This window comes from Phoenix dactylifera, chromosome 3 (genome assembly GCF_051530095.1).
Source record: "Phoenix dactylifera cultivar Ajwa chromosome 3, Ajwa_hap1_PhDact_Kaust_v1.1, whole genome shotgun sequence".
Classification (NCBI taxonomy): domain Eukaryota; kingdom Viridiplantae; phylum Streptophyta; class Magnoliopsida; order Arecales; family Arecaceae; genus Phoenix; species Phoenix dactylifera.
The window spans coordinates 30,851,087-30,877,806 of NC_143192.1; the positions used below are offsets into that span (position 1 = coordinate 30,851,087).

At 45.0% G+C, this 26,720-nt stretch overlaps 1 protein-coding gene and 1 pseudogene across 5 annotated transcripts; both read left to right on the forward strand.

Moving 5' to 3' along the window:
* The first annotated feature begins 2,019 nt into the window (after positions 1-2,019).
* LOC148714299 (alpha-1,3-arabinosyltransferase XAT3 pseudogene) lies at positions 2,020-3,464 on the forward strand (annotated as a pseudogene).
* A 1,271-nt stretch (positions 3,465-4,735) lies between these two features.
* Positions 4,736-24,552, forward strand: LOC103697138 (Pmr5/Cas1p GDSL/SGNH-like acyl-esterase family protein). Of its 5 annotated transcripts, none has more exons than XM_088717943.2 (2): positions 4,736-6,145; positions 16,109-24,552. In XM_088717943.2, exon 1 carries the CDS (start codon positions 5,000-5,002, stop codon positions 6,080-6,082), a length of 1,083 nt encoding a protein of 360 aa, XP_088574069.1. In that variant the 5' UTR covers positions 4,736-4,999; the 3' UTR covers positions 6,083-6,145; positions 16,109-24,552. The 5 variants fall into 5 exon arrangements, with proteins under 5 accessions (XP_088574069.1, XP_088574067.1, XP_088574070.1 ...); XM_088717941.2 differs by having other exon boundaries at positions 16,199-24,552; XM_088717944.2 differs by lacking the exon at positions 16,109-24,552 and adding an exon at positions 15,822-16,099.
* Positions 24,553-26,720: the final 2,168 nt, after the last annotated feature.

The following is a 26,720-nucleotide window of genomic DNA, read 5'->3' on the forward strand; positions in this document are numbered from 1 at the left end:
GTGATCCCGCGGGTCCGCCGCCCCGTCATAGGGCTCGATCGCCGGCATTTTGAATCCCGGCGGATTTGGGGTCCGCAGGATCCTCGAGGCAAGCGCCGGTTGGGAGGAGATCTCCAAGTCGGCGAAGGGATCTTTAGAGTGGCCCTTCAGGACCTGGAGTTGTCGGTGGAGATCGTCCACCCGCCGGTCCAGGGAGCGCGACCGATGGGTGGGGGACAAGGAGCACCGAGAGGGGGACCGACTGGAGCGCGGGTTCCTTGAGGACTGGGGGGTCTGGGAACGCGCCCGGGCCTGCCTCTTGTACCCCGCGCAGCTTTGATGGGACGGTCCCGGCAGAATGGACCGTGCTCGAGAATCTCCCTCGCGCCGGCGCTCCTTCCCATGGGAGAGGAAGGAGCGCGGGTTAAGGAGGACAGGTGAGCGCTCAGGGAGCAGCGGCTCCTGGGCCCGCTGCGGCGCCCGAGACATCACACCCTGCAGGTTCTGCACCGCCTCCGCGAGGGTGCGGACCTGCTGGGCTAACTGGTCGAACTGAGCGGCTTCGACCATTTGAATCGGGGGTGGAACGGTGGAGTGTTGCTGAGAATGTGTTGGAGACGCAGCGGCCTCCCGGCCGGAGGCGCGAGAGGCCCCGCGACCGGAGGCATTGGAAGCTCCACGACCACCTCGCCGTGCCATTACGATCGCTCTGAGATCGGGCCCTCCTTCTAGCGCCAACTGTTGCTGGTGGTCCAAACCGAGAACGATTGACACAGCGGTGTGAACGGGATTCCGTCTGAGTTGTCTTGGTTGGTGTTGGTTACGCTCCACCTTCCACCGGGAAACCTGCAAGCAAGCCTCGCACCACCACTGGGGTAGTGGGGGCCCTCCGACGATCAAGTCAGAGGAGATTGGAGGAGGAGGAGAGATGATAATCGCAAGCAAGGGAGTGCTCTGGAAGATATTGCTTACCCCCCTTCTTCCCCCAGCCGCATATATACCTGGCTGGGGGGTCTCTCAGGGGGGTTTGTCATCGTGGGGCGCGATGGAGTGGCCACTGACATGGCCGTTACAGGGCGTCGTGGAGCAGCGCTGGGTACGGCCATGACAGGGCGTAGTAGAGTTCCGCTTTGTACGGTTGATACAGGAGATCGTGGAACAGCATCGGATACAGCCGTTGCAGGGAGTAGTGGAGCAGGAGGCCTCGGCGTGCCTCTGGGAAGCAGCCTGTCGTTATCAAGAGATCTCCGACTCGGGGTCGGAGTGCTGGATCAGGGGGCAGCCGACTCGGGGTCGGGCTGCGTTGCTGAGGACATCCGACTTGGGGTCGGATTGCTAGATTAAGGGGCAGCCGACTCGGGGTCGGGCTGCGAAGCCGAAGATGTCCGACTCGGGGCCGGACTGCTGGATCGAAGGGCAGCCGACTCGAGGTCGGGCTGTGGAGCCGAAGATGTCCGACTCGGGGTCGGATTGCTGGATCAAAGGGCAGCCGACTCGAGGTCGGGCTGTGGAGCCGAAGATGTCCGACTCGGGGTCGGATTGCTGGATCAAAGGACAGCCGTAGTCTTCATGGGCGCGCGTGCCGGTCACGTGGAGCATGGCGGCTTAGTTCCCCCGTAACAGGTATATATGCAAAAACAAGGATAAAAAAGGGTAAAATAGCAAAACAAGTGTTTTAATAGGGTATACATGCAAATATAAATTTTGGAAGGATATTTATGCAAAATTCAATATTTAGGAGGATGTTATGCAAAAAAACCCTTTAATCTAAAAGGAAACTCAATTCAAAAGAGAATTGGATCATCAATCATTATTTGAATATTGATATGGTTTTTGACACTACCAACCAAAGCAAATTTGATAAATTCATTAGCCAAAGTATCACATTTAGGTTGAAATTTCAATCAGGTAGGATCTGATGAACCTCATTATGTTGGTGTGGCGATCCCTTGCCCAAAATCCAAATTTGGATACTAGGATTTAGATGTCCTTTAAATCAATCATCTTTTGGACTTTACTGATCAAAAATCAACTCAACAGCACGTGGTCCCTCATCCTGCATGGAAAGCAATTTTCAGTTACTTAGGATTCTATTAGAAAGTACAAGCAAGCATTGTTTTTGATCGCTCAAATTGCAATGGCTTCGATTGCTTTGTAGCATTTTTTTTGACTGAAATTGCAGGAAACATGATTCAAGAGAGCAGGACATTATGTGATTTCTCCCAGCAAAGATCAGAAACTTTTTTTATGCAGGGTGATGTTAGAGTGCTTGAATAGGCCTCCATCATCATAACCGGTCCCCTTCAGGCAAATACTTCAACAGAAAAAACAAGAAGGAAGATAAGACCATATTCTAGGAAATGGGAATCACCAGTCGTGGAACAAATCCAGGAACTAACACCTAACAATTCTGTGAAGCCTGAAGAAACCCCTAAGTGTGCCATGAAACGCCACTGTTTTATCCACTAAAGGATACACAAGCAACTTCTTCCATGACCTCACTGATGTTTTCATCCCACTCTTCATAAGTTCATGCCAATATCATGGAGAAGTTCAATTTCTTGTAACCAACTTCAATTCTCATTGGATTAACAAGTACCAAGTGATACTGAAGCAACCCATGGTATGAGATCATCAATTTGGACCAAGACAAGAGGGTACATTGCTACAAGAGAACTCAGGTTGGTCTTATCAGTCACAAAGAACTGAGCATTGATCCCTCCAAGTCACCAAATGGTTACTCCACGGGTGAGTTCACAGAACTTTTAAGGACATGGTTTTCTTTGACGAGAAAATCAGTAAAGATTGGTAGGAAGAAGCCAAGACTTCTGCTAAGGTATCGAAATGGGGGGTCGCGATCACTCACAAACAAAGGAGAAGTGGTTTCAATAACTGGAAGCTTGGGTTACGAAGTGGTGCTGGCAGGACCTGAGGATACAAAGAACTTGTCGCGTTTTGCATGCATTGCGAACTCGTGACTTGACGATGGGTGTTCATGGGGCTGGTCTGACAAACATGGCCTTCTACCGACAAATGCAACGTTAATCCAAATAATCCCATGGGATGAGCCGAAGTATGCATGCAGACATGATGAAGGAGATCCTACACTGGACATGGGGGTGAGGTATCTGGAATATCAGATAGAACAAGAGGAGAGCTCCCCAAAACAGCAATATCCAAGAGATCGTCTGGTCTTCAAGGATCCTCTTTCAATCCACAAGGATGGAACATAATCTGTTGTGTGTTTCTTGACAAACAGAATGTAAAGCTGGATGTCATGAGGTTCAAGGTTGTCCTGCAATCAGCTCTTCAATATCTCCATTAGTTCTCTTCAAGGTCAAAAAAAAAAAACATCTTTGGTACTTGTTTCAGATTTGTTCATAGACCTCATATCTTAAGGTGATCTTTTGTGGTAAATGGGCAGATATGTAAATTGAAAGAATCAACTAACTTTTTATTTCATCAAGAATTACAAAGGCAACCTTGTTGACGAAGTAAAATTAAATTAGCACCCGTCAGATAATCATCCATTTGGATCAGGCTGTTGGCATTTAAATTTTTTTGTGATGAAAAGTCAATATATGTGAGTGATTTTCAAAGATCTTTGACAAAATCATTTTGATTCAATGGACACATAAATATGTAATAAATTGAACCATTGTGTAGGTTTCAGTGTTTGCGCCAGGTTGGATCAAATCATCGAACCCACACGAGGTTTCTATCATATTTCCATTTGGATCCATGCCCAACTCATGGGTCGTCATATCCGGGTTGATACCGGGTCCATGGTTGGAAAGACAGCCCCATCCAATATTGTTGGGGGATCCGAGCAAAATTGCGTTCTCCGCAAACCATTCAATTCGGGTCCAATTCGTATACAGATCCACTGTGCATTCATGGTTATAATCGGAATGCCCCTAACGCCTAAGTGGTCATGTCATCAATCCAAACCTCCACAGTCCTTCCCAGCCCAACCGTTAATCCAAAATCCAACCGCTAAAACCTACCTTCACACATATCCAACATCACTTGCGAATCCCAACCGCCAAAATTCCAAAATTTCAATTACGCCGGTAACAAAATCCATAAAAAAAAGAAAAACCAATTCTCCTCCATAGAAGCCCCCATTCCCCTAGCAATCCTCTCATCACCACTACTTAGAAGCTGCTCTTCTTTATTTTCTTGTTCCACCATCAAGATCAAATCCACCATGTCCGCTGTGGCAGGGGGAACCAAATATATTACCATCGAACAAGGGTTATATCTTATGTGCCAAAGAAGAATTCACGTTCCTTTATACCGTCCTCTATTGAATGCATTTGCTGCTTTGAGATATGTGCAAATAAATGGACGAAATCTTTTATGGTGCTTTGAGAGCCGCGTGAGGTGCCATACAACAGTCAACGTTGCCAAAGAAGGTCGATCATTATTTAGCGTTTTCATGGTGCTTCGAGAGCCGTGTGAGGTGCCATACAACAGTCAACATTGCCAAAGAAGGTGCGTGAAAGATGCAACCCGAATCGATTACAATCTTAGTCACTTAATTTAGGATGTAATTATCGCATACAAGGAGTACAAATGTCTTGCAAAAACAAATATTGGTGGTGTCGCAAACTCGCAAATCGCAATTAGTCATCCAATCGAGCCATCGACACGAACTGGGCCACGCGCGTTAGCCTTGCTGCGCACGCTGAACTGGGCCGCCACTTTTCTGTTGTCTTGTAGCTATCGCGGTGATGGCTCCACCCTACCGAGACCGAGTGGTTGCCCCACCGCCTCTCGCTTCATATCGCCGCCTCGCTCCCCCCTACCCTCCCCTTCTCCAAAGTCTCCTACCCTAGTTATTATGCCGGAGGTCGCTCTAGTGCTCTCCCGTCGCAAGCTAGCCCTCGCCCCGTGGTTTCGTACAAACCTGCGCCGTGCCAATCTCTCTCCCTCTCCCTTCTCGTCGATGGGCCGCCGCTCGATCTGACGGCTGGTAGGGAAGGAGGCGGCGAGATCGATTTATCCGACCTTCCCCATGGTGGGCCCGGCGCAGGTGGGTGTGCTCGCGGCGTGCGTGGTTCTGTTCGTGCCGATGGGGATGGCCGGATGGCACCTGAGCCGGAACAAGATGCTCTTCTTCAGCGGCGCCCTCTTCATCACCCTCGCCGTCGGCGTCCATCTAACCCCCTATTTCCCCTCTCTCTCCCAACTCCTCCTCTCCTCCCTCTCCTCCTCCCCCCCTCATCATCCCCTCCATCTACCCCGTCCCTCCACCTGCCTCCCCTTTCTCCACCGCCTCTCCTGGCTCCCCTCCTCTCCCACCGCCTCCTCCCCCGCCCTCTGGCAGTGGGCCCCATCCGCACCCACCCTCTCCTGCGGCTTCCAGCGCCTCTCCCGCCTCGACGCGTCCGACCTCCTCAACGGCTCCTGGATCCTCGTCGCCGGCGATTCCCAGGCCCGCCTCTTCGTCCTTGCCCTCCTCCGCCTTCTCCTCGACCCCGCCGCCATGGACCCCGTCGAGGCCGACCTCTTCCGCCGCCACAGCGACTACCATATCGCCGTCGCCGACCATGGCATCAAGCTCGACTTCGTCTGGGCTCCTTTCGAGCCCAACCTCACCGCCATCTTCCGCGATCTCCGCACAGGGCCCCGCTACCCCGACGTCCTCGTCCTCGGCTCCGGTCTCTGGCACATGCTCCACGTCACCAACTCGTCGGAGTATGGCGAATCCCTGGTCGCCGTTAAGAAGGCGGCGGCGTCTCTGGTTTCGCCTGTCTCGCCGGAGTTCGGGCTCGATGGCATCTTGGCGTCCTCGGTCCAGCCGCCCCACATGTTCTGGCTGGGCCTGCCGACGCTGGTGACCTCGATGCTCAACACCGAGGAGAAGAGGGAGAGGATGAACCGGACGGTATGGGAGGCGTACGATCGGGGGGTGGGCGAAAGCAAGATCTTGAAAAGATCAGGTGGGCCGTTTCTGTTGCTCAACATTGGATTGTTGAGTCGGGGCTGCGGCCGCCGGTGCACGGCCGATGGAATGCATTATGATGGGGTCGTCTACGAGGCAGCCCTCCACATTATGCTAAATGCTTTGCTGATCGAGTCTCAGCAGCGTATTTGAAGGCGATGATTGATTGATTCGAGGGTTCTCTTCATTTGATCTTGGTGTTGGAAGATGGAAGAGGTTTGCCTTTTAACTACTATATGTTCAATTCTTGTGAGGCATTGAAAATATTGTTTTTCTCTCCCCCAGTGTTTTTACCCTTCTCAAGCAGAGCTCTGATTGTGTTGCCATAAAATTGGAGCCATACTGATAGAGATTAGACCTTTTCTCTTGTCTTGTCAGCATGATAAGGTGTATCCTGTATTTTTTTAAAATAATGGTTGTTAAAAACTGATACGAAGTAGAAACTATAGATTTTGATTGTGTCTAATTATGAGAGACGAGATGTTGAGGATTCTGATGCAAGTGCTATAACTGTCAGCAAAACCTTTACAAACCTCAAGTGGCTATTGTTTCTGGTTGAGCATAAGTGTTTATATGTTGATTTGTCATGTGAGTAGAAAAATAATTCAATGCTGGAGCCACTTGACTGCTCAAGCGATGAAGATCCAGTTCTGAAGTTGGTAGTTTACTATAAGAATATGGAGTCACTTACAAACCTTAACGTGGATCAGTCAAAAATGATTCTACTATCTATTTTCTATCTACATTAATTTTAAGTGGACCTCTACAAAACTAATGACAAGTGGTATCGAATACCTATTTCAGCCTTGAAGTTCTGGTTTATAGGTCTTGTGGTCCTTGCAAGTGCTCAGATGAAAATTTGTGCTTGCAAGGGCTTCTTTAATATATCACCAAAATATATTAAATAACATAAACAATTGTATTACAAAAACTTCCTTTACCGACATTGGTGTCGCTTGTTGCCTGTTTAGGAAAAGTACTAATTTGACAGTGATTAGTTGATAGAAACACATATAATTTGTTCTTCTTTATTTAATGGTTAGTTGGAGTTTTGGACAAAATACGATTTTGGAGAGGGAACTAGCAATCATTTGAAGGTGGGATTTGAACCAGGTCTCTGACACCACTACCAAGAGATTTTACTAGCTTGACAAGCTCGTACCTTCAGCAATTACTATATTATGTTCTGAAATTTTGTTCCTTTGCCCATCTGCTCACTAGTGAAACCACTAGCTCAAGCCAAGGTTGTTGGTCTAATTTGTGAGATGTTTATGCCTAATTGATAGCTAATCAGAACATCTTGCTTAATTCATTGTCAAGCTTTCTTGAGTGAGTTGTTGTTTCTAGCTGACCTCATCTTGATAAATTAAGACTTTGTTTCTATGCTTTCTCATGTGTTGATCCTCAACTGCAAAAAATCTAATACCTTTTCTTGTTTGCTGGTGAATTGACAATACATAAAATAAGCGTGAACATGGTACTATTAAGGTCGAAACCTTTTTTAGCATTGCAATTTATTGAATGTGCTTCCTATTCAAGAAATAAATAAGTTATTTTATCTCAAGAAATAAAATAGATTATTTTATATTTAACCTTTTGAATGACATTATATGCTCTAGTTGTTCTTTTAGCCATTACAAGAGTTGTGAAACTGCTCTTTTTAATTAGATCTAGAACTTTAGCATCATATTGAGAAATTGACCACAGTGCTTAATTAAACGTCTATTTTAATCCTTCTTCTGCTTTACAAGTGCTTGATTATTTGCATTGTGCTGAATTTCAAAAATGCTGTTAATCATCTAATAATTATTTAGGACACCATTATAACTATGAGTGCTACTTCTATTTGAAATATTTTGCCACCTGCTTCTATTTGTGATAAATGCTGGAATACTTTATAAATACTCAATCATGGCCTCATTCTTGTGATGCTACTCTTGTAGCAGTAATCCTTTCGAAAAATTTGATAACCTAGGCTGGTTATATGAAATTCCTCATTGTTTACGGAGGTACATTTTGTTGGCACTGCTAGGTCTTTGCTATTTTTCTGTTTACAATGCTCATCTGAAACTGTGTATGGAAGGAAAAGGATGTGCAGGGGGGGAGCTACTGTAGATTTTTGGATGGTCAATATTTTTGCTAGTATTTTGCCAAAATTTGTTTACCATTCTTTGCCAACACAATCTTGGGAGTGCTATCATCCTTATCTTTTATGCTTTTTTGGGCATTCTATGTTACTCAGATTATTTTTATCAGCAGGGAGCATCATATGTACATTATGTTACTTTTAGAAAGGTTAGGTCATCTAGCATTTCTTTAAACCTGTCTTGACTTTTGGGGAAGCCAGATGTTTCAACAACTGGTGTGAAATGATGCAAAATGGCCATCTTTATGGATTATGATCTAACTTCTGCTAATGTTGTCCTCTTTTGAACTGTGACAAAATACAAGTCTTCTCTTTCCATCTTATGGAGCTTTTTTGCTTAGTTCCCAGTCCTACCACAATTTTGTGCTAGGACCATTTGTGCTTAATTTGGTACCATCTATGGCTGTGGGTTCTTCTTCATCTTTTTTGTTCGAGTCATCACTAGTTGTCAATAGAATATTTTACTTGTTGTATACCAGTAATTACTTCTTCCATTCCACTGTGCTCAGAACTTCAACCAGTTCTTTTTGTCCTGTATCTGGATTCTTATGTATTGAATTCATTGTGTTTCATGATATTGGCATATATCTTATCTTTTTCATGTTATATCTAGTTGGAGTATATGTGTATGTCCATATGACTGCTTAGTTTTGTTTCAGCTGCTGTAAGAGGGTAGATTGAGACCATTATGTTGCGATATTGGTCTCCGTATTATGGCAAATAGGCGATATATGCTTATTATGTTACTACCACCTCTTTTCTGTCCTGTGACAAATCCCAATATTGAACAAAGCCTGCAGGGCAATCTATGCTTTTAAACCTTTCTAACCTAATGTGGGTTTTCCAATCTTAAAATATGAACCTTTCCTCAGCATATAAAGTTAGATAAGAATATCTCCTTTGCATCAGCTGAACATGTTTTCTTAGATTCTGCATTACTTTCTTTGCCAGCATTTATGTTTCATTGTAGAGCCTTATGCTAGTTTGGCTTATTTTCTTCATGTAGTGATGGCATTGATGTACATATTGTTTATATCCAAAACATCCTTGTAGAATGGAAAACTTCTGCGGGCAGATGATTCTGCAAAATCTAGAGCAGCTTATGGTTGAAAAAAGTTAATGTCACTTATTTAGTGTCTATATCACGGTGATAATGATCTGTTGGGCCTAATTTGTGTTCTTTTAATAGCAAGATAGCAAGTCAAATGGTTATTGTTCAACCCTTGTTGACATGAATGAAAGCATCCAAGGCTTTTAAGATCGCTTAGAGCCTTTCTGGGCAACTGGAAGAATTTCTGTAAAGGTTTTAAATCAACAAGGATGTTGCTTACAATGCTGTTGGGAAAATTCCTTTTTTGTTTTTTTTAGTAACTTCAGTTTTTGTTTGGGAAAAATTGGGAATTTTAAAATCCACTTGTGGTTGGACTATCTAGGTCCAATTTAGGAGAGAAATCATAGAAGTGGAGGTTAGGGAGTGAGGGTAAGAAGTATGTTCTAAAAGGCATCTGTGATTTGCAGGTGGTTAAGATTCCACAAAGCGTATATGCATTTTCCAGCCACACATGTAGTTGCCTAAGTGGTTGGTGTTTAGATGTTTTAAAATAAATAAAGTATATTTTATAGAATAATGAATATCTTTTTACAAAATACTAGTAGTATTAATAACAATAACATGTAATAATTTGTGCTTGCTATACTCTATTCCAGGTGGCAATAATTATAGCATAATTAACATATTGATATTGTTAATATATGCATATCTGTCCCTCCTGAAACCCACATCCACCTTGAACCTTAGCTTTTTTTTTTTTTTGGTGGGTCGGCTGCTCAAAATGCTCTCATTTAAGCACAACCAGTTGCATCACTATCAAGAAGACTACAGAAAGCAACAGAAACTAAGGATTGTTGGGTCCACAAAAACTCTCCGAAATGCTGAGCAGTGAAGGAGGCAACCCAATCAGCAGCTTGGTTTGCCTCCCAAAGGACGTGCCTGACCTGAGTGGCCCGACACTCCCGTAGTATCCGTCGTATGTTGCACAGAAGCGGGTGCTCCACCCCCTTCCGTCTCTCCACCTAAAGATGATCAATCAAGACGGCTGAATCTCCCTCCAAAATGATCCTGTCAGTCTCCAATACATGTCTCGCATTAGATAGCCCCTCCCATGTAGCCCTGAGCTCCGCCCCAAATGCCGAGGCTTCAACGGAACGACAACCCCCCAATCAGCCTGACGCTATGGTCTCTGATCACAAATGCCACACTTGCCCAATCACCACTAGCGGGCAAGCTTCCATCAAAATTCACCTTAAGATGGCCAGAAGGTGGGGGCTCCCAAGAGACGAACAAACCTGGGCACTATAGAAGCAGAGGGGGGTTCCAGATGTCCGTAGCCATCACCGGTGAATCCTGCTCCAACGACTTAATGACCTCCACTGTCTGATGAAGAGCCCGCTTAACAACAGACCTCAGTGGGGCCCTCCTGTCCTCAAAAACTCTGGTATTCATGTCTAACCAAATATGATAAGCCAAATAGACAGCAGCAATGCCCTACTCCACAGTGCTCGGTGCCTGTACCGCAGACCTCACCTGCCGTAGAAAGTCTTCTACCGCAAAATCGGATCCCGGAAGGGGGAATGATGCCCTCCTCCAAACCCGGGCTGTCCGTGGGCACTCGAACAGAACATAACAGACGGTCTCCACCGAATTGAGGCAGTCCACACAAAACGGAGGAATCCTACCCCCTCTCTTGGCCAACATACTCCTCGTTGGTAAGTAGTCCCAGATCACCTTTCAGATGAATAGTGCCACTCGTAGGTGAACCCGCATCCTCCAGATCCAACTCCCATCACACGCCTCGCCCTCTCACCCCTCATCACAACCTGAATATCAGCTGACCTCACCCTGGCAGACCCAGTCGCCGCCCACACTTGTTTATCCTGTCCATCCTGAGGTATCGGAATGGCAAGAACCCTCTTCGCAAGATGTACCCCAAAAGCCTCTCGGATCAAGACCTCGTCCCACCTGCCCCCTCCGGGAGTCATTAAGTCGCGGACTCTGAGCCCCGCCAGTCTTGCAGAGTCAACCATCGTCGGCATCCTACTCAGCGGTAGCTCTGCCAGCCATCTATCCTCTAGAATGTCAATGGACTGTCCATCACCAGCCATCCACTTGATCGTCTAGCCATAGCGGTCTATCTTTGTTTGATATTCTTCAATTACTCTTAATCGTCGCCGGTAGCACCACCTGGGCGGAGGAACAGATCTCCCGCCAAATGCATGAACACTGACGCCCGGCCCGAAGCTCCACTCCGTAACGAGAGCACCATACTTAGCCCTCATCAGGGCGCTCCACAAACTGTTCGGCTCTAGGATAAACCTAGCAGCACGCCGCGCAGCTAGGACCTCACGCCTCGCCCGCAGTGATAGGACCCCTAGCCCACCATGTCTGAGCGGCTGACAGACAACCTCCCATGCCATCTGATGAATGCCACTCCTCTCCTCTCGTCTGCCCCACATGAAATCCCTAAACAACTGCTCCATAGATCTTAATAGGGACATCGACACCTGTGTACTTGCCAACAAATACACCAGAATCGAACTCAGAACTGACCACATCAGGATGATGCGCCCCATCATGGATAGAGCATCCACTTGCCAGCCCTCTAATCTACGTCGAATGCTCGACTCAACCTTAGAGCAGTCGCTGCGCCGAAGACGTCGGCTCGTAATGGGAACCCCAAGGTACCTCATCGAACCCTTCTGCTCACCTACGCCTAGAATCTCTCTGATAGAAGTCTTGATCTGTGGGGGGTCTTCGGGCTAAAACAGATGACAGACTTACCCCTGTTTACTAGCGGACCTGAAGTAGAACAGTAATCATCCAGGATATCCCGAATCACCCTCGCAGCTCGACGAGTCGCTCATGCCAACAATAGATAATCATCGGCGAATAATAGATGCGAGATCTGGCATTCCCCTGCCGCCGGATTGTACACCTCTAGGACCTAATACTCTGCTGCCTGCCGGAGAGCCTTTGATAACGCATCGGAACAGAGAATAAATAGTAGCGGGGACAGCGGGCATCCCTGCCGAAGACCAATCGCTGACTCGAAGAACTGCGTAGGTGAGCCATTCACTAGAATGATAAAAGATGGAGAACATACACACCCCATGACCCACTTGATCTACTGCTCATGAAAACCAAAGCTCATCTTAACTTGAACATGCCGTATTTACATGGATGGTGGACCTGTGTAAGAATGGCATATATGTGGTGGCGTAATTCTGAAAGGGCTATGCAAGCGGTTGCAAAATAATGGGTAGGCTGCATATGCAGCTGCACAATGCTAATCCTACTGTGAATGTGTCCACAAAGTGCTAAGTAAATCATCTTTCCAGCTCATATATGGTCTGATCATATATAACAGTCTCATATAGGGTACCTGATGCCATCAGGGGACCAGATATGCATATGTGGCTTTACGCTCTGCTTTTCAAAACAGTGATGAGAAAAGTGCTTTGGAACACCTTTTTGTAATCCTGCTGGATTTTAACTTTCTGCTAGATATTCAGTGGAGAGAAAAGTGTTCACATTCAAGGACTAGATACACTGTGGGATCAACAAATACCATGAAATCATCTCCACTTCAATCCAAGCAGAGCATAAATAGTACAATCCTTTGGGTCATGACTTGTCAGGACAGACACAACTGGATACCTTTAATCTTTTATAAGCAAACAGTGTCTCATATCACTAGGAAGACACAAGATAAACCGGTGAAAAGAAATATTAGGAAATAAAACAGGGAAAACACAGTCATGGGTAGAACATAAGTGCTCATTTTCAAGTTGCAGTGCATTGCCTATTGTTACATTTATGAGTACTCACCTTTTCCATTTGAGAATCACATTATTTCCACTGTCGGAGTTTCACTCTTTTTTTTTTGTTCAAAGAGCAAAATTTATGGTTGATTAATTTTGTATCTGCTCTGACATGCGGTAGATATAGAGTTAGTAGATCAACTTGTAGCAATTGTATCAACAATAATTTTTTGTAGTTTGTACATAGCATCTCTAGAATAGTATAGAAGAGGATGTGGCTGAGAATTTACTGCATGTTGTGGACTTCTGTTGCTATTGTGATATTTTACCATCAATCCTAGTAACCTTGTCTAAGTGGGGCAGAACTCTTTTTTGACCTGACATGTACTAGCATTTATCATTATTTGGACATTGCACATATTCCTAGGAAAAACCAATTTAGGAGAGTGATGAATGGTTTGTAGAAACTATTTATTTGACCAAAATATTATTGAATACTGTTGTAGGATCATTTCAGTATTTATTGTTCTAGCTTCAAAAAACACTGATGAGGAGATTAAACTTAATATATCAATTTTGATGTCTATTGTTTTTTTTTGGGTGCAAAACACTAAAACAATGAATAAAATACTAACAAGTGAAAAGATTTGAGGGGATCCAAAGAAAAAGGAGAGCAATTTGTAGTTTCTTGGTAATAATTTTGTGAGTTTGTAATAGAAGTTCTCATGGTGTGAGGTGACATAAGTTGAAAACTGCCCTCTAGTTGTGAGAATTGTGACAGACAGAAGGTTCCTTGAAAGCTAAATACCTTATCATAAGATATGGGACTGCATATATTCTGTGCTTCCTTGTCTGTTATTAGGGCTGTCAACGGGCCGAGCTGCTCGGGCTCGGCTAGGGCCCGGCTCGGTAAAAGCCCGGCTCGAGCTCGGCTCGTTAGTCAAACGAGCTCGAGCCCGAGCCCAAAATGAGGCCCGTTTAAATTCGAGCCCGAGCAGCTCACGAGCCCAAACGAGCCCAAATTAGGGTTCAGTCCAAGTACTAATTTAATTGGGTCCCAATTAAATTTGGACTCAACCCAATTAAATTTTATTTGGCTTAATCAATTTAAATCCCATTCTGATTGAACCCAGTTGGATTTAGATCAGACCCAACCCGGACTAACCCAAATTCATTTAATTTCTTTAAATCGAATTAGATTGGTTCGGATTCCGACTCAACCCGTTAACCGAACCAACCCGTTAATCAAACAAATCCGTTAATCTATTTAAATTCCCTTTCTTCTCGGTTTCTCCAGAATATTCCCAACCGGCCAACCCTACCTCCACCGCTCCATGGCTCCATGCCCACCCACAACTCCGTTCTCCTCGCCCCCAAGCCCGAAGCTGATGCCCCCCTCCCCGCCCTCTCCTCCTCCGACGACGAGGACGACGACGTCGTACGCCCAAATCTCGATCCCATCTCTCCAAGGACGAGGACGACGACGCCGCCCTCCCCTCCACCTCTGCACCCGCCTCTGGTACCCTTCGTCCCTTCCTACACCTCCTCATCTCCCTTCTCCGCCCCCGATGCCGCCGCCCCGGCGGGGGAGGCAACAAGCGAGCCGGCTGAACCCTCCTATATTGAGGGGATAGGGCTGTCAACGGGCCGAGCTCCTCATTGAAAAGGGGAAGGCCCGTCAACGCCCTTCCTACACCTCCTCATCTCCCTTCTCCTCCCCCGTGGCCGAGCTTGCGGCGCCCACGGCTGTGCCCGTGGCCGATGCCCGTGCCGGCGGTGCTTGCGGCCGCCCTCTTCTTTCTTCTCTTCTTCTTTTTTTCTTTCTTTCTTTCTTTCTTTCTTTCCTCTCCTCCGACGAACCGTTGATGGGGATGGGGATGGGGATGGGGCAGGCTCCGGCTGGGATGGGGATGGGGCGGGCTCGGGCAAACGAGCCTTATGAGCTCAAGCCCGAGCCCGGCTGTGCCAAGCGAGCCCGAGCCTGAGCCCAATACAGGGCTCGGTACCGAGCCCGAGCCCGAGCCCGAGCCTGAATTTTTATGGAACGAGCCGAGCTGAGCCCACAGAGGCTCGGGCTCGGCTCGTTAACAACCCTATCTGTTATACTAAAGTAGCCATGGTGATACTAACCAACATGCCAATTAGCAAGCTTTTTTATCCATAATATCTTAAAGTTATTAAGCAAATTATGAAGTATTAAAAAATTTGAGGACATCTGATTGTCATCTTCAAGTAACACTTTTGAATTGAAACCATATTCTGTGCCAAGGCAACTTTGGTCAAAAGGGGGGGCAGTCATGAACCTAGAATTCCAGATGGTGTCTGCCGGACACATACCTTGCTGTTGATGTATTTTGGGCTCCTGCATCGTGGGTGAAGCATTCTCAAGTTTTGAGCATTTTCCTTGATTTTAGAGAGGGTCTAGACATAAGGGGAGGATGGCAATATTTGACATGGGAAATTAGTTCATCCACGAACCACAATTTCTAAGCCATAGTCAATCTCAACGGCACCTGCTTGATTATGAAAAATGTTGTCAAAGTCAATTCTTTTCCAGGAGGTTATGAAGTAATTAAGGTCTCTTTGCTTTCTTACCAGGAAAGTAGTAAGATTATGATGTATTAAATATATGATGCTCCATTTGGTAAATAGATATGCAGACGAAGCTTACATAAAATAGATTTTCAAGTTGCAATGCATAGCCTATTGTTACATTTGTGAGTACTCACTTTTTCCAACTGAGGATCCCATTATTTCCACCGTCTGAGTTTCACTATTTTTTGTTTTTCCGGGTTCAAAGAGCAAAATAAACAGTCAATTAAGTCATTTAATATCTGTTCTGACATGCAATAGATATAGATTTAGTAGATCAACTAGTTGCCATTAAATATGGTTCAGTATGACTGTATCAACAGTATTTGTTTGTAGTTTGTACGAAGCATCTCAATAATATTACAGAAGAGGACGTGGCTGAAAATTTACTGCATGTTGACTTCTATTCCTCGCTATTGTGATCTTTTACCATCAATTCTAGTAACCTTATCTAAGTTGGATGGACGTCTTTTTTTTTGACCATGACTTGTACTAGCGAATATTATTATTTGTACATTGCGTGTATTCCATTAAAAAAACCAGTTTAGAACAGTGATGACTGGTTTACAGGAACTATTTATTTGACCAAAATATTACTGAAAACTGTTGTGTGATCATTTCAGTCTTTAGCGTTTTGGCTTCGAAGAACACTGTGATAAGGAGATTTAACTTAATGTATCAGTTTTGATGTGTATTGTTTTATTTTGGCGCAGAATACTATAACAAAAAATAAACTGGCGAGTGATAATGTATGAGAGTGTCCAAGGAAAAAGGGGGGCAATATGTAATATCTTGCTAATAATTTTGTGTGTTTGTCATGGAAGTTGTCATGCTGTAAGGTGATACAAGTTGAGGACTGCCTTCTAGCTGTGGAAATGGTGACAGAAAGAAGGGTTCCTTGAAAGCTAAATGCCTTGTTATAAGAACTGAGCCTGTAAGAACTGAGCCTGCACTTTCAAAGACAGTGTTGCACGTATTATGTCCTTCCGTGCCTGTTATACTAAAGTAGCCCTGGCGATACTAACCAGCTTGCCAGCCAGCAAGCTTTTTTATCCATAATTTCTTTTAAGCTATTAAGCAAATGACGAAGCATTAAAAAATCGAGGATGATTGTTGTTGTCGTCATGTAACCCTTTTGAATTGATACCATATTCCTTGCCAAGGCAACTTTGGGCAAGAAGGTGATCTGTCGTGAACCTAGAATTCCAGATGGTGGCTATGGAGACATACCTTGTTGTTGATGTATGGAGAGGATCTAGACATAGAGGGAGGACGGCAATATATGAGATGGGCAACTAATTCATCCATGAAGCTTCAATTGTAAGCCAGAGTCAATGTGAATGACAACCACTTAATTATGATGTATTAAAGGTATGATGCTCCATTTGGTAAATGGATATGGAGAAGGAGCTTGTAGAAAATAGGTTTTAGGGAAGGACAGAAAGATTTGTAATGCCCAAAATGATTGTCACAGTGTTTGTCGTCATGTGCTTAGCTTGTTCTTTGAGATCATGAATTCTTTTTTTTTTTTTGTCAAAACGGCAAATTATATAGCTCTAAAGTGAGTACATCTTGTCAAATCACGAGAAAGTAAAGAGTATAAAGAGGAAGGAATATCTTTCATAGATGTTCCAAGAAACTTTTTGGAGTGCCGGGCGACGAAGGAGGCGATCCAGTCTGCTGTCATGTTCGTCTTCCGAAATATGTGTATTGCCTGGAAGCCTCCCAACTCCTGGGCCAGTCTCCGAGTATCTCTAATAAGAGGATGGCCATCAGCATATCTATCTATACCTCGAATCTAGTCAATCACCACCGAGGAATCCTTCTTAAGAAGCACCCACTCGGCACCGAGGACTCTCTTCGCAAATGATAATCCTTCCCATGCTGTCCGAAGTTCTGTCCCTACAATCGTAAGTCCTAGCGTGCGCTGACCCCCGGCTGTCACCAGCCTGCCTCAGAAATCTCTGATCACAAATGCAACACCTCCAGTAGTACCATCCACGACATACTTCCGTCGAAATTCACTTTGAGATGACCAAGGGGTAGGGGCACCCAAGAAACGAGGGCGAACCTAGGCGCTATGACAGCAGATGAAGTGCCCCAGATGTCCCTGGCCATCCCAACAGTGAACAATGCTGAGGCTGCAATAACCTCCCCGGACTGTGATATAGCTCTATGAACTACCATCCTCGGTGAGAGCCTCCTACCCTCAAATATACCAGCATTCCTGTCCAACCAAATATGGTAAGCCAGATATGCTCTGAGGATGCCCTCCTCCCAAGACCTGGGGCTCCGAATGGAGGCTCTCAATAAAATAATCAGAGCCTGTGCTGACTCCACCGACTGGGGCAAGGGGACCGGTGAACTGCTCCAAATCTCTCTCGCCCTTGGGCACTGCACTAGAACATGGTCGATAGTCTCCTCCATCTCCGTGCACACCACACAGTACTGCGCAACTCTCACTCCTCGTCGGGATAGCAGACTCCTGGTCGGTAGGCAGCTCCATGCCGCCTTCCAGATGAATAGCACTACATGCGGATGAATCCGCATCCTCTAAATCCATCCTCCTTCAATCTGCCGGCCAGACTGGGAAGATCTCTAGCTCGTACCCGTGTCCGTCCCGATGGCCTTCACACTAGCCTGTCAGATTTTCCTCGCGATGGAACCGGAAGTGCTAGAACCAACTCTGTCAGCTGCTCTCCGAATGCCTCACGAATCAGCCCCTCCCTCCACTGACACCCAACAGGGTCCAATAGATCGCATACTCTGTATCCATCCAATCTCGCCGAGTCCACCACGGTCGGCAGACAACTGATCGGCTGCTTACTCACCCAACTGTTTGCCAGGACATCGATCGATCGTCCGTCCCCGATATACCATCTGATCTCCAGAAGCACCTGCATGGCCCTAGCGCACATCTCCCTCCACACCGGCGAATGGTGCCGTGCGCCCTCGGGAGCAAAGCCCCATACTTGGCCCTCATCAGTGAGGACCACAGACTATCAGGCTCTAGCATAAATCTAGCTACATGACGCGCCGCTAGAGCCTCTCGCCTCACCACCAAAGACTGCACTCCCAATCCACCAACCCTGGTCGGCTGGCACACGACCTCCCATGTCACCAGGTGGATACCGCCTCTACCACTACTCCCTCCCCAGATGAAGTTCCTGAAGAACTGCTCAATAGTCCTCAAAACCTCCACTGAAATAAGAGAGTTGGAGAGAAAGTAAGTCGGAATCGACGAGAGTACTGACCGAACTAGGATGATCCTCCCCATCATCGAGAGTGTGTGCCTCTGCCATCCCTCCAGTCTATGTCTGATGCTGAGCTCCAGAGAAGTACAGTCCCTCCTACGTAGCCGCTGACCTGAGAGCAGAATCCCCATATATATCAGTGGATCCACTTGCTCACCCACCTCTAGAATCTCCAAAATAGAATTCTTGACTTGTACCCTAGTCTTCGGGCTGAAACATATCGCTGATTTGGACAGATTGACACACTGCTCGGATACTGCACAATAGTCTCGTAAAATCCTGCAGATAACCTGTGCGGCCCGTCGAGTCGACCGAGACAACAATAAACAGTCATCAGCGAAAAGCATGTGAGAGATCAGCACTATCCCCTCCACCGGCCTATAAGCCTCTAACTCCTGTATAGTCGCAGTATGTCTAAGAGCTCTAGAGAGTGCATCCGCACAGATAATGAAAAGTAAGGGAGAGAGAGGACAACCCTGGCGCAAACCTCCAGTAGACTCAAAGAAACGGAAAGAAGTACCATTCATCAAGATGGCAAAAGAAGGATGCCGTACACAACCCATCACCCAGCTGATCCATATCTCAAAAAATCTAAACCCCTGCAAAGACTGCCTCACAAAATCCCATCTTATCCTATCATACGCCCGCTCCATGTCAAGCTTGATCCCCATCAAGCTCCTCCTCATTGGCGCCCTACGAAGATCAAACATGAACTCCTGGGCAACGAGCACATTATCTGTAATGCTCCGTCCTCCCCAAAAAGCCTCCTGCTCCGGACTGATCAACCTCGGGAGAATGTCCCTCAACCTAACAGCATGTATCTTCGTCGTAGCCTTGTACAAAGTCGAGCACAGGCTAATCGGCTGGAAATGTCCCGGCTCAGTCGCATCTTGTCGTTTCGGTATCAAAGTGATAAATGTCCTCTGCCAATCCCTTGACATAGTAGATGTACTAAAATACTGCTGTATGGCCTCCGCCACCTCCTATCCCACAATCGACCAATACCTCCTGAAGAACATTGAAGGAAAACCATCCGGCCCATGGGCCTTTGTCCCCTTCCGGGGACCAGACTGTCTCCCTAACCTCCCTCTCCGAAACCGGCCGGATCAGTGCTGCGGACTCCTCCTCCAACACCCGAGTCTGAGGCATCGGGATGTCCACTGAACTCCCCTCCTCTATCTGCTCTGTCCATCTAGCTCTGAAGAAACTCTCCACAATCCTCCTGATCATGTCTGGGTCCTCCATCATCTGCCCATCCTCACATCTGGCTTTGATCCTGTTCTGATGCCTCCTAATCACTGTCGCCTGATGAAAGAATCTGGTGTTCCGATCTCCTTCCAAAATCCACTGAACCCTTGACTTCTATCTCCAAAAAATCTCCTGCTGTCTAAGGAGCGAATCATGTAGTGCTAGGTGTGATCTAAGCTCCCCCGACTCCTCCGATAAGCCTCCACTTTGGACCTCCTGAGACTGTAATCTGGTGATGGCCTCCTCCAAGCCCTCCATCCTCCTAAAAATATTCCCCACCTTCTCACGGTTCCACCTTCTCAACCGTCTAGAAGTCAACTCCAACCTGTGGGACACACGGTGCATGGCATCCCCCCTAATTGGCATGCTCCAGGCCTTCTTGACCATCTCCCAGGACCGTGGGTAACAAAGCCAAATCTTCTCAAATCTAAAAGGAGGGCAAACAGAAAAAAGTGCCTCGGTACTCACCAATAATGGACAATGGTCCGACGCAATTCTAGGCAAGTGTCTGACATGGTAATCTAGAAAGTGCTGAACCCATCCTGCCGTGGCGCAAACTCTGTCAAGTCTCTCCCAAACTCGGGCCTGCCCCTGCTGATTATTACACCAAGTGAACCGCGGGCCTGAATAGCCCAAATCAACCAATCCATTCGAATCAAGAAAATCCCGGAACTCCTTAATTTTACTTTTAAAGGTAAAAGGATGGCCACCCATCTTCTCCTGGGGGTCGGTAATGCAATTGAAGTCCCCTGCTACTAACATCGGATGGCCCTGACTAATCAATTGGGATGCCTCCTCCCACAAAATCCTCCTCTCCCTGTAGTCTGTACTAGCATACACAGCTGTGAGGACCCATGGGTTTCCATTACCTTCCGAAATAACCAAAACTGTCTCTTGAGTGCAAACATTAAAAATGTCAATTCTACAATTACTCTGAGCCCAAGTGACAATGATCCATCCCGATAGTCCCTGAGATTCCACTGCATAAAATCCCCACGACCTCGGTACCGCCCTCCTTGCCTTCTCTAGACTACCTCCAGATAATCGAGTCTCTAATAATACACAAATATCCGAATTATGTAGAGTCACCAACCTGCGAAAAGCCGGGGCAAAGTAAGGTTTTTTCGCACCATGGCAATTCAAAAAAAGCACCTTCATAAATCACTAGATGGATCGGCACAGCCCAACTCCCGGGGACCACACCTACAAGAATCCTCCAAACTCAACCCACTGTCAGTCACCCCACCATTGGCCTTTACTCCCTTCACTGAAGCCAGCAATTGGAGCATGATATGGTTGTATAATCCTTCACTGTTTGTCTGTGCCAAATGGCACGCTGAGGCTACAGGATCCTCCCCCACAGCCCCTGGTTCAGCCTGCTGCACTCCATCACCCATGGCAATGTCGGTTCCCTTGGTGAGCAACACTTCCCCGGCCATTGGCTTGATATTGTGGGTCTGTGCCAAATGGCACGGCTCACCCGTCTCAGCAGAACTCGGATCAACAAGAGGAGGAAAGTGCTGGCTGGCACCGTCGCTCGTGGCCGCCCCACCTTCGCCCCTGACTTCCGACGTCGATGCCGCAACCCCCAGATCCGACAAGGAAGCCACCGCCGAGGCCACCCGGTTGAGCCGATCCGTGCCATGACCTCTCAACCCCCCGGGAAAAGGTGGTTGGCCTCTACTCACCACGTCTGCCCGAGGCAGCCGACCACGCAACGTTGATAAGGGCGGAGGGGAGCTTTTGCTCCTCCGACGAATGCTGCCCACCAGCCTCCTCGGCATCCCCGATGCCACCGAAAGACCCAAACCCGCCTCCGTCGAGCTGAGCCCCAATGGTCGCTTGGATGGGCTTCTCGACCTCTTCCGTGGGCTAAGGCCCGGACCAGCCATGCGCCCAGCAACGACAGGATTGGGCCCCCCTCAGCCCGGCCCGAACTTGGATTGAACCCACCCAAATCCGGCCTGGTGCTCGACTCGGCGCCTAACTCGATGCCAGCACCTTCCTCACTTGTTGCTATCGGGAAAGTCACCTTCCTCACTTTTTAGAGGAAATGCTAGTCCATTGAATTTCTTTTGTTGAGTTCCTTTCCTTGGCTCTCAGTTGTGAAATAGCTAAAAAGTTTTATACTGCCCATTGTCCAATGCTATAAAGGGACTTTATAAAAAAATTATTTAATTCTTAGTTTATTGAACTTGACAAGTGAGGATATAAGATAGTAAAAAATGGTGTCTTCTTAGTTGAACCTCCTTTAGATTTCCTGGCTAATTCGGTGATACAGAGTTAACACGAGTTTAAAATTCATTGTCACCATTGATAGAAAAAACAAAATAGATGGAAGATGGATTTATAGACAGCTGATTGTGAGCTTTCATGGACAATGAAAATTGAAATTGGTGTTAAGTCTTATTGTGAGTTATAAATAGGCCTATGTATTTGTTACTATTTTCTGTATTTTATTTAGTCGCATGAGTATGAGCCGACTTTTGGTCTGAGGGGTCGACACCTAGTTTTGGGGAGTCAACCTCTTGGAGTAAGCGGAAGCTTTGAGTCGACTCAAAAATGAGTAGAAGTCAACTGGAGGTTCTGTAGGATCAGGAGGAGTCAGACTCATAAAAAATGATGGGTCGACCCGCCACTTAGGAGTTGACTTGAAGATTATGCTAAGTCGACCCCTGTGTCGAAGCCGGGTTTATACGTGAGTCATTCCTATTCCATTTCACTTTAATTCCTCTTTCCTCTCACTCAAAGCTTTCTCCTACTCTCCTCTATTCCAAAATCACCCATTTGAAGCCGTAGAATTCGACTTGAAGATTATGCCAAGTCGACCCCTGTGTCGAAGCCGGGTTTATACGTGAGTCATCCCTAATCCATTTCACTTTAATTCCTCTTCCCTCTCACTCGAAGCTTTCTCCTACTCTCCTCTATTCCAAAATCACCCATTTGAAGCCGTAGAATTCCTCTCCTTTGGGTCAATTTGTTCTCTCATGGCCCTATGAAATCAACTTACCTAGCAGATGAAGCGAACAAAGACCTTAGTTCCATCAGAATGGTGAACAAAAGTGAGGTTGGACTGCATTCCTCCACTAGTTGAAGAGCATATTCCATCTCCTTTTCAAACAATTCCTAGTAAGGTACTACTCTTTGCTAGAATAGTTACCACCGATAGGAAGGTGTACTTCAATTTCTTGGACCGAGAGGGTTTCTCTATTAGGAGGAAGTTGCAGAAGATGGGATGGAAGTTTGTTTGTTCTTGGATGTCTCTATTAACCCCAACCTAGTTAGGAAATTCTATGGGAATGTGAAGTTTGGGGTAGGAAGCTTGGAGTCCATGGTCAAAGGGAGGCCTTTTGGAATGCCGACTAACGAATCCTCTGAAGATGGATTAGACAAGTGAAGGATTCGTCTTGAACACATTTTGGGATGAGAGAAAATTGTTGAGTTGGAGGAAGTTAGTGCCAATCAATTATCTGTAGAGATGAGGCTCCTCCACCACATGATCAGTAGAATATTTTTTCTTAAGATGGGAAGATTTGATTTTATTTCTAAGAGAGATATCGTGGTGATGTTTCATGTGCTCACGGAGTATCTCCTAAATTTGCCTGCATTTATGTTTCGCTAGATGCACGAGGCAATGAGAAGGTTGAAGGTATCCCTACCTTATGACATGATCTTGACCTTAGTGTTTAGGGAATATAGTGTTGAGCTCGAGAGAAAAATCTCGAGATTACTGTTGTAAAAGTGACACTAACAATGACCGCTTCCTACATCGGATGTGATACAATAAGATCGACAGTCATTGGACGCATCATGGTGGAGGTGGCAGGCATGATGAGCTTAGAAGAGATGAGCACTGTCACCTAGAGGTCAGGCCCAGTGAGTCTGTTGAGGATATCGACCTGACTGCCCCTACTGAGATGCCTTTTATAGTATCGAAGATTCTTGTGGAGCATGGAGTTGGAGATTTTTCTGCATCCTTTAACTTTCAACCTTCACAGCTAGTGAGCAACTCGAGTCACATCGTCAGATTGGACGAGGATTAGATGAGATCTATAGTGGAAAAGGTGATTGCTATATTGATAGCATCTGGAGTCTTTAGGCAAGGGAAGCTGAGGGCACCTGTGTCTTCTCAAGGTGCACTACCTATTGTCAATGACTAGAGCCTGATGTTTCTACTCTGACTCAGATGGTGGTGAACTTGAGGCATGACATCTTAGATATTCATCCCTTAGTGAGTAGCTAGCTCAAGAGGGCTGTTGATGTCAAGAGTGAGACGAGATTTGTGCGGACCTCTATCCAGGTTGACATGACGAAATCCACTATTGAGGCGCAGAGGCTGGGGAACGAGGTTCATAGTATGATCAGGGAGGCTTGGGATGAGTCAAGGAGATTGACCGTGTCTATCACTACATCAGCTTCTACTATCGTCCAGGTTCTTGGGCTATTCACTCAGGAGGTGAGAGCCACTTGACCCTTTCATCTCTTTTTCTGTTCAACCTGGACCCTCTAGACCATCGGCCTCTAAATCTTGGAATCCACCATTCACTGTCCCTATCGAAGCTTATCTTCTTCTTTATCCTCTTCTTTTGATTAGTCACCTAAGAAATCTCTATCCTCGTTTTGTATACTCTTAGGATTTTCAGAATGAAAACTTATCGTATGAACTTTTAAAGCAAAATACAATGAAGTTACCTTTTTGGATATATTCATAGAATGACGCAAGATGTTTACATATGTTGTTATGTATTGCCCTATCTATTGTGTTGTCTTTATGTTCTTTTGCTCATATGGTTCTCCTCATGTATTTTGAAAATATGGAAAGTTTCATGTATGAATTTATTCCATCAAGTTTATGACTTTATCTTAGGCCCTGTTTGGGGGAGCTGTTAGTAGTAGAGCTTTTAGAAGTAGAGTTGTTGGAAGTAGAGCTGTCTGAAGCAGAGCGTTTATAAAAAGTTGTTTGCTGTTTGGTAATTACATTTCTAAAGTGCTGTGGCACTTTAACATGTATTTGGTAAACAAATTGAGAAAATACTTTTGTGTACCAAAATGACCATAAAGGACATTGCCAGTATTATACAACAGAGCATAATAAAATATAATACGTATTAATACATAAATATATGATATAATATAATATTAATGTAATATAATATAATATTATTATAATATAGTACTATAACATTATGTATTATAGAATAATAATTTAATATAATATTAAATTATTTAACATAACATATCAATGTATTATGATATAATGTAATATAATATTATATTTATAGTATAATACAGTAATAAATATATAAAATATTATAATTATTAGTGTAAATTAATTTTTCATCCTTCTAATGATCATTTATCTCTCTAACAAGATTTCTAGCTATGTGATAAAATTAGTTAAATAATTACTAATATTTTTATTTATTTATTTATTTATTTAGAAAAGATTATTTGCCACTCACTCATTATTTTTTTTTTATTATTTTATTTATTTATTTATTTATTTATTTATTATTTTATTTCATTGAAATATAGAAGGATCCTCGGCCATGGGTGGTGGCCGGCATGGTGGCTGCCACCGTGGGCAGCCACGAGCTCCCAAAACAAAAAAAAAAGAAAAAAAAGAGAAGAGGAAGAAGGAACAGAGGCGGCGACGTTGAGAGGAAGAAGAAGATAGAGAGGGAGAGGGAGAGGATGGGTGAGAGAGGAAGAGGTGGGATGAGGGTTTTGGGGAAAAAAAGTGAGATTTAAATGTGGGTATTTTGGTCCAAAAAACAGCTTTTCAACAAAGCTGAAAACAACATTTTCGAGAAGCTCCAAATTGGAGCTTCTCCCCAAAAGCTGTTTTCAGCTTTCCACAAAAGCTGAAACAGCTTTTCGAAAATTTTATCAAACATCATTTTTTATCTAAAAGTACTTTTGGAGGGCTAGAAAGTGCTTTTTGGCCCTCCAAAAGCTCCCCCAAACAGGGCCTTAGTGATGTGCGGTGAAATTCTTTTATACTAGTTCAACAGAAAATGTAATGCAATGAAATTATCTATGTTGTGTATATGCCTCCTTGCATGATGATTACTTTCAAGTTCTTACCTTCCATCATCATCTCTTTTTGATTATGACAAAAAGGGGAAGATCAAGTATGGTAGTAAAGAAGAATTTTAAAAAGGGGGAGAATTAAACTTTTATAAAAAGGGAGAATTGTGGTAGTAAGAGATAATCAAACTTTTAAAAGAGAATTCACGCAACTGAACTTTTATAAAAAGGGAGAATTAGAGTAATAAGAGATAATCAAATTTTTAAAAGAGAATTCACACTATTTCTGCATGATTCAAGCACTATTTTTTTGTATGATTCAGTAATTAAGACTAGTAGTGAATTGTATAGATCAACTTAGTATCAAAAAGGATGTTATTCTCTCCTATACTATTTTTTTTTATACTCCAAAGTTTTGTCACCATAAAAAGAGAAAAGATTGTTGACCTAAAAGGTTTGATTTTGATAATACAAAATGTTTGAGTAAAAGTTAGCTAATCACTTACTTGGACTGTACAAGAATGCTCATAAAAAACCAAGAAGATATCAATCCATCACTCTCAATGTGGAAGAATCAAACTCAAATTTATAAAGCTCTGTATAAGAGGAGTCAACCTTGGGACACTACGAGCTGACTTCTGAATGTCCACAGGAAAAAATAGAAGACTCCAACTTTGGGCAATTTCAAGAGTTGATCCTAGAA

Bases quoted from the DNA above. Each gene is read 5' to 3' on its own strand.
- LOC103697138 (XM_088717943.2), top strand. From the start codon at position 5,000: ATGGTGGGCCCGGCGCAGGTGGGTGTGCTCGCGGCGTGCGTGGTTCTG.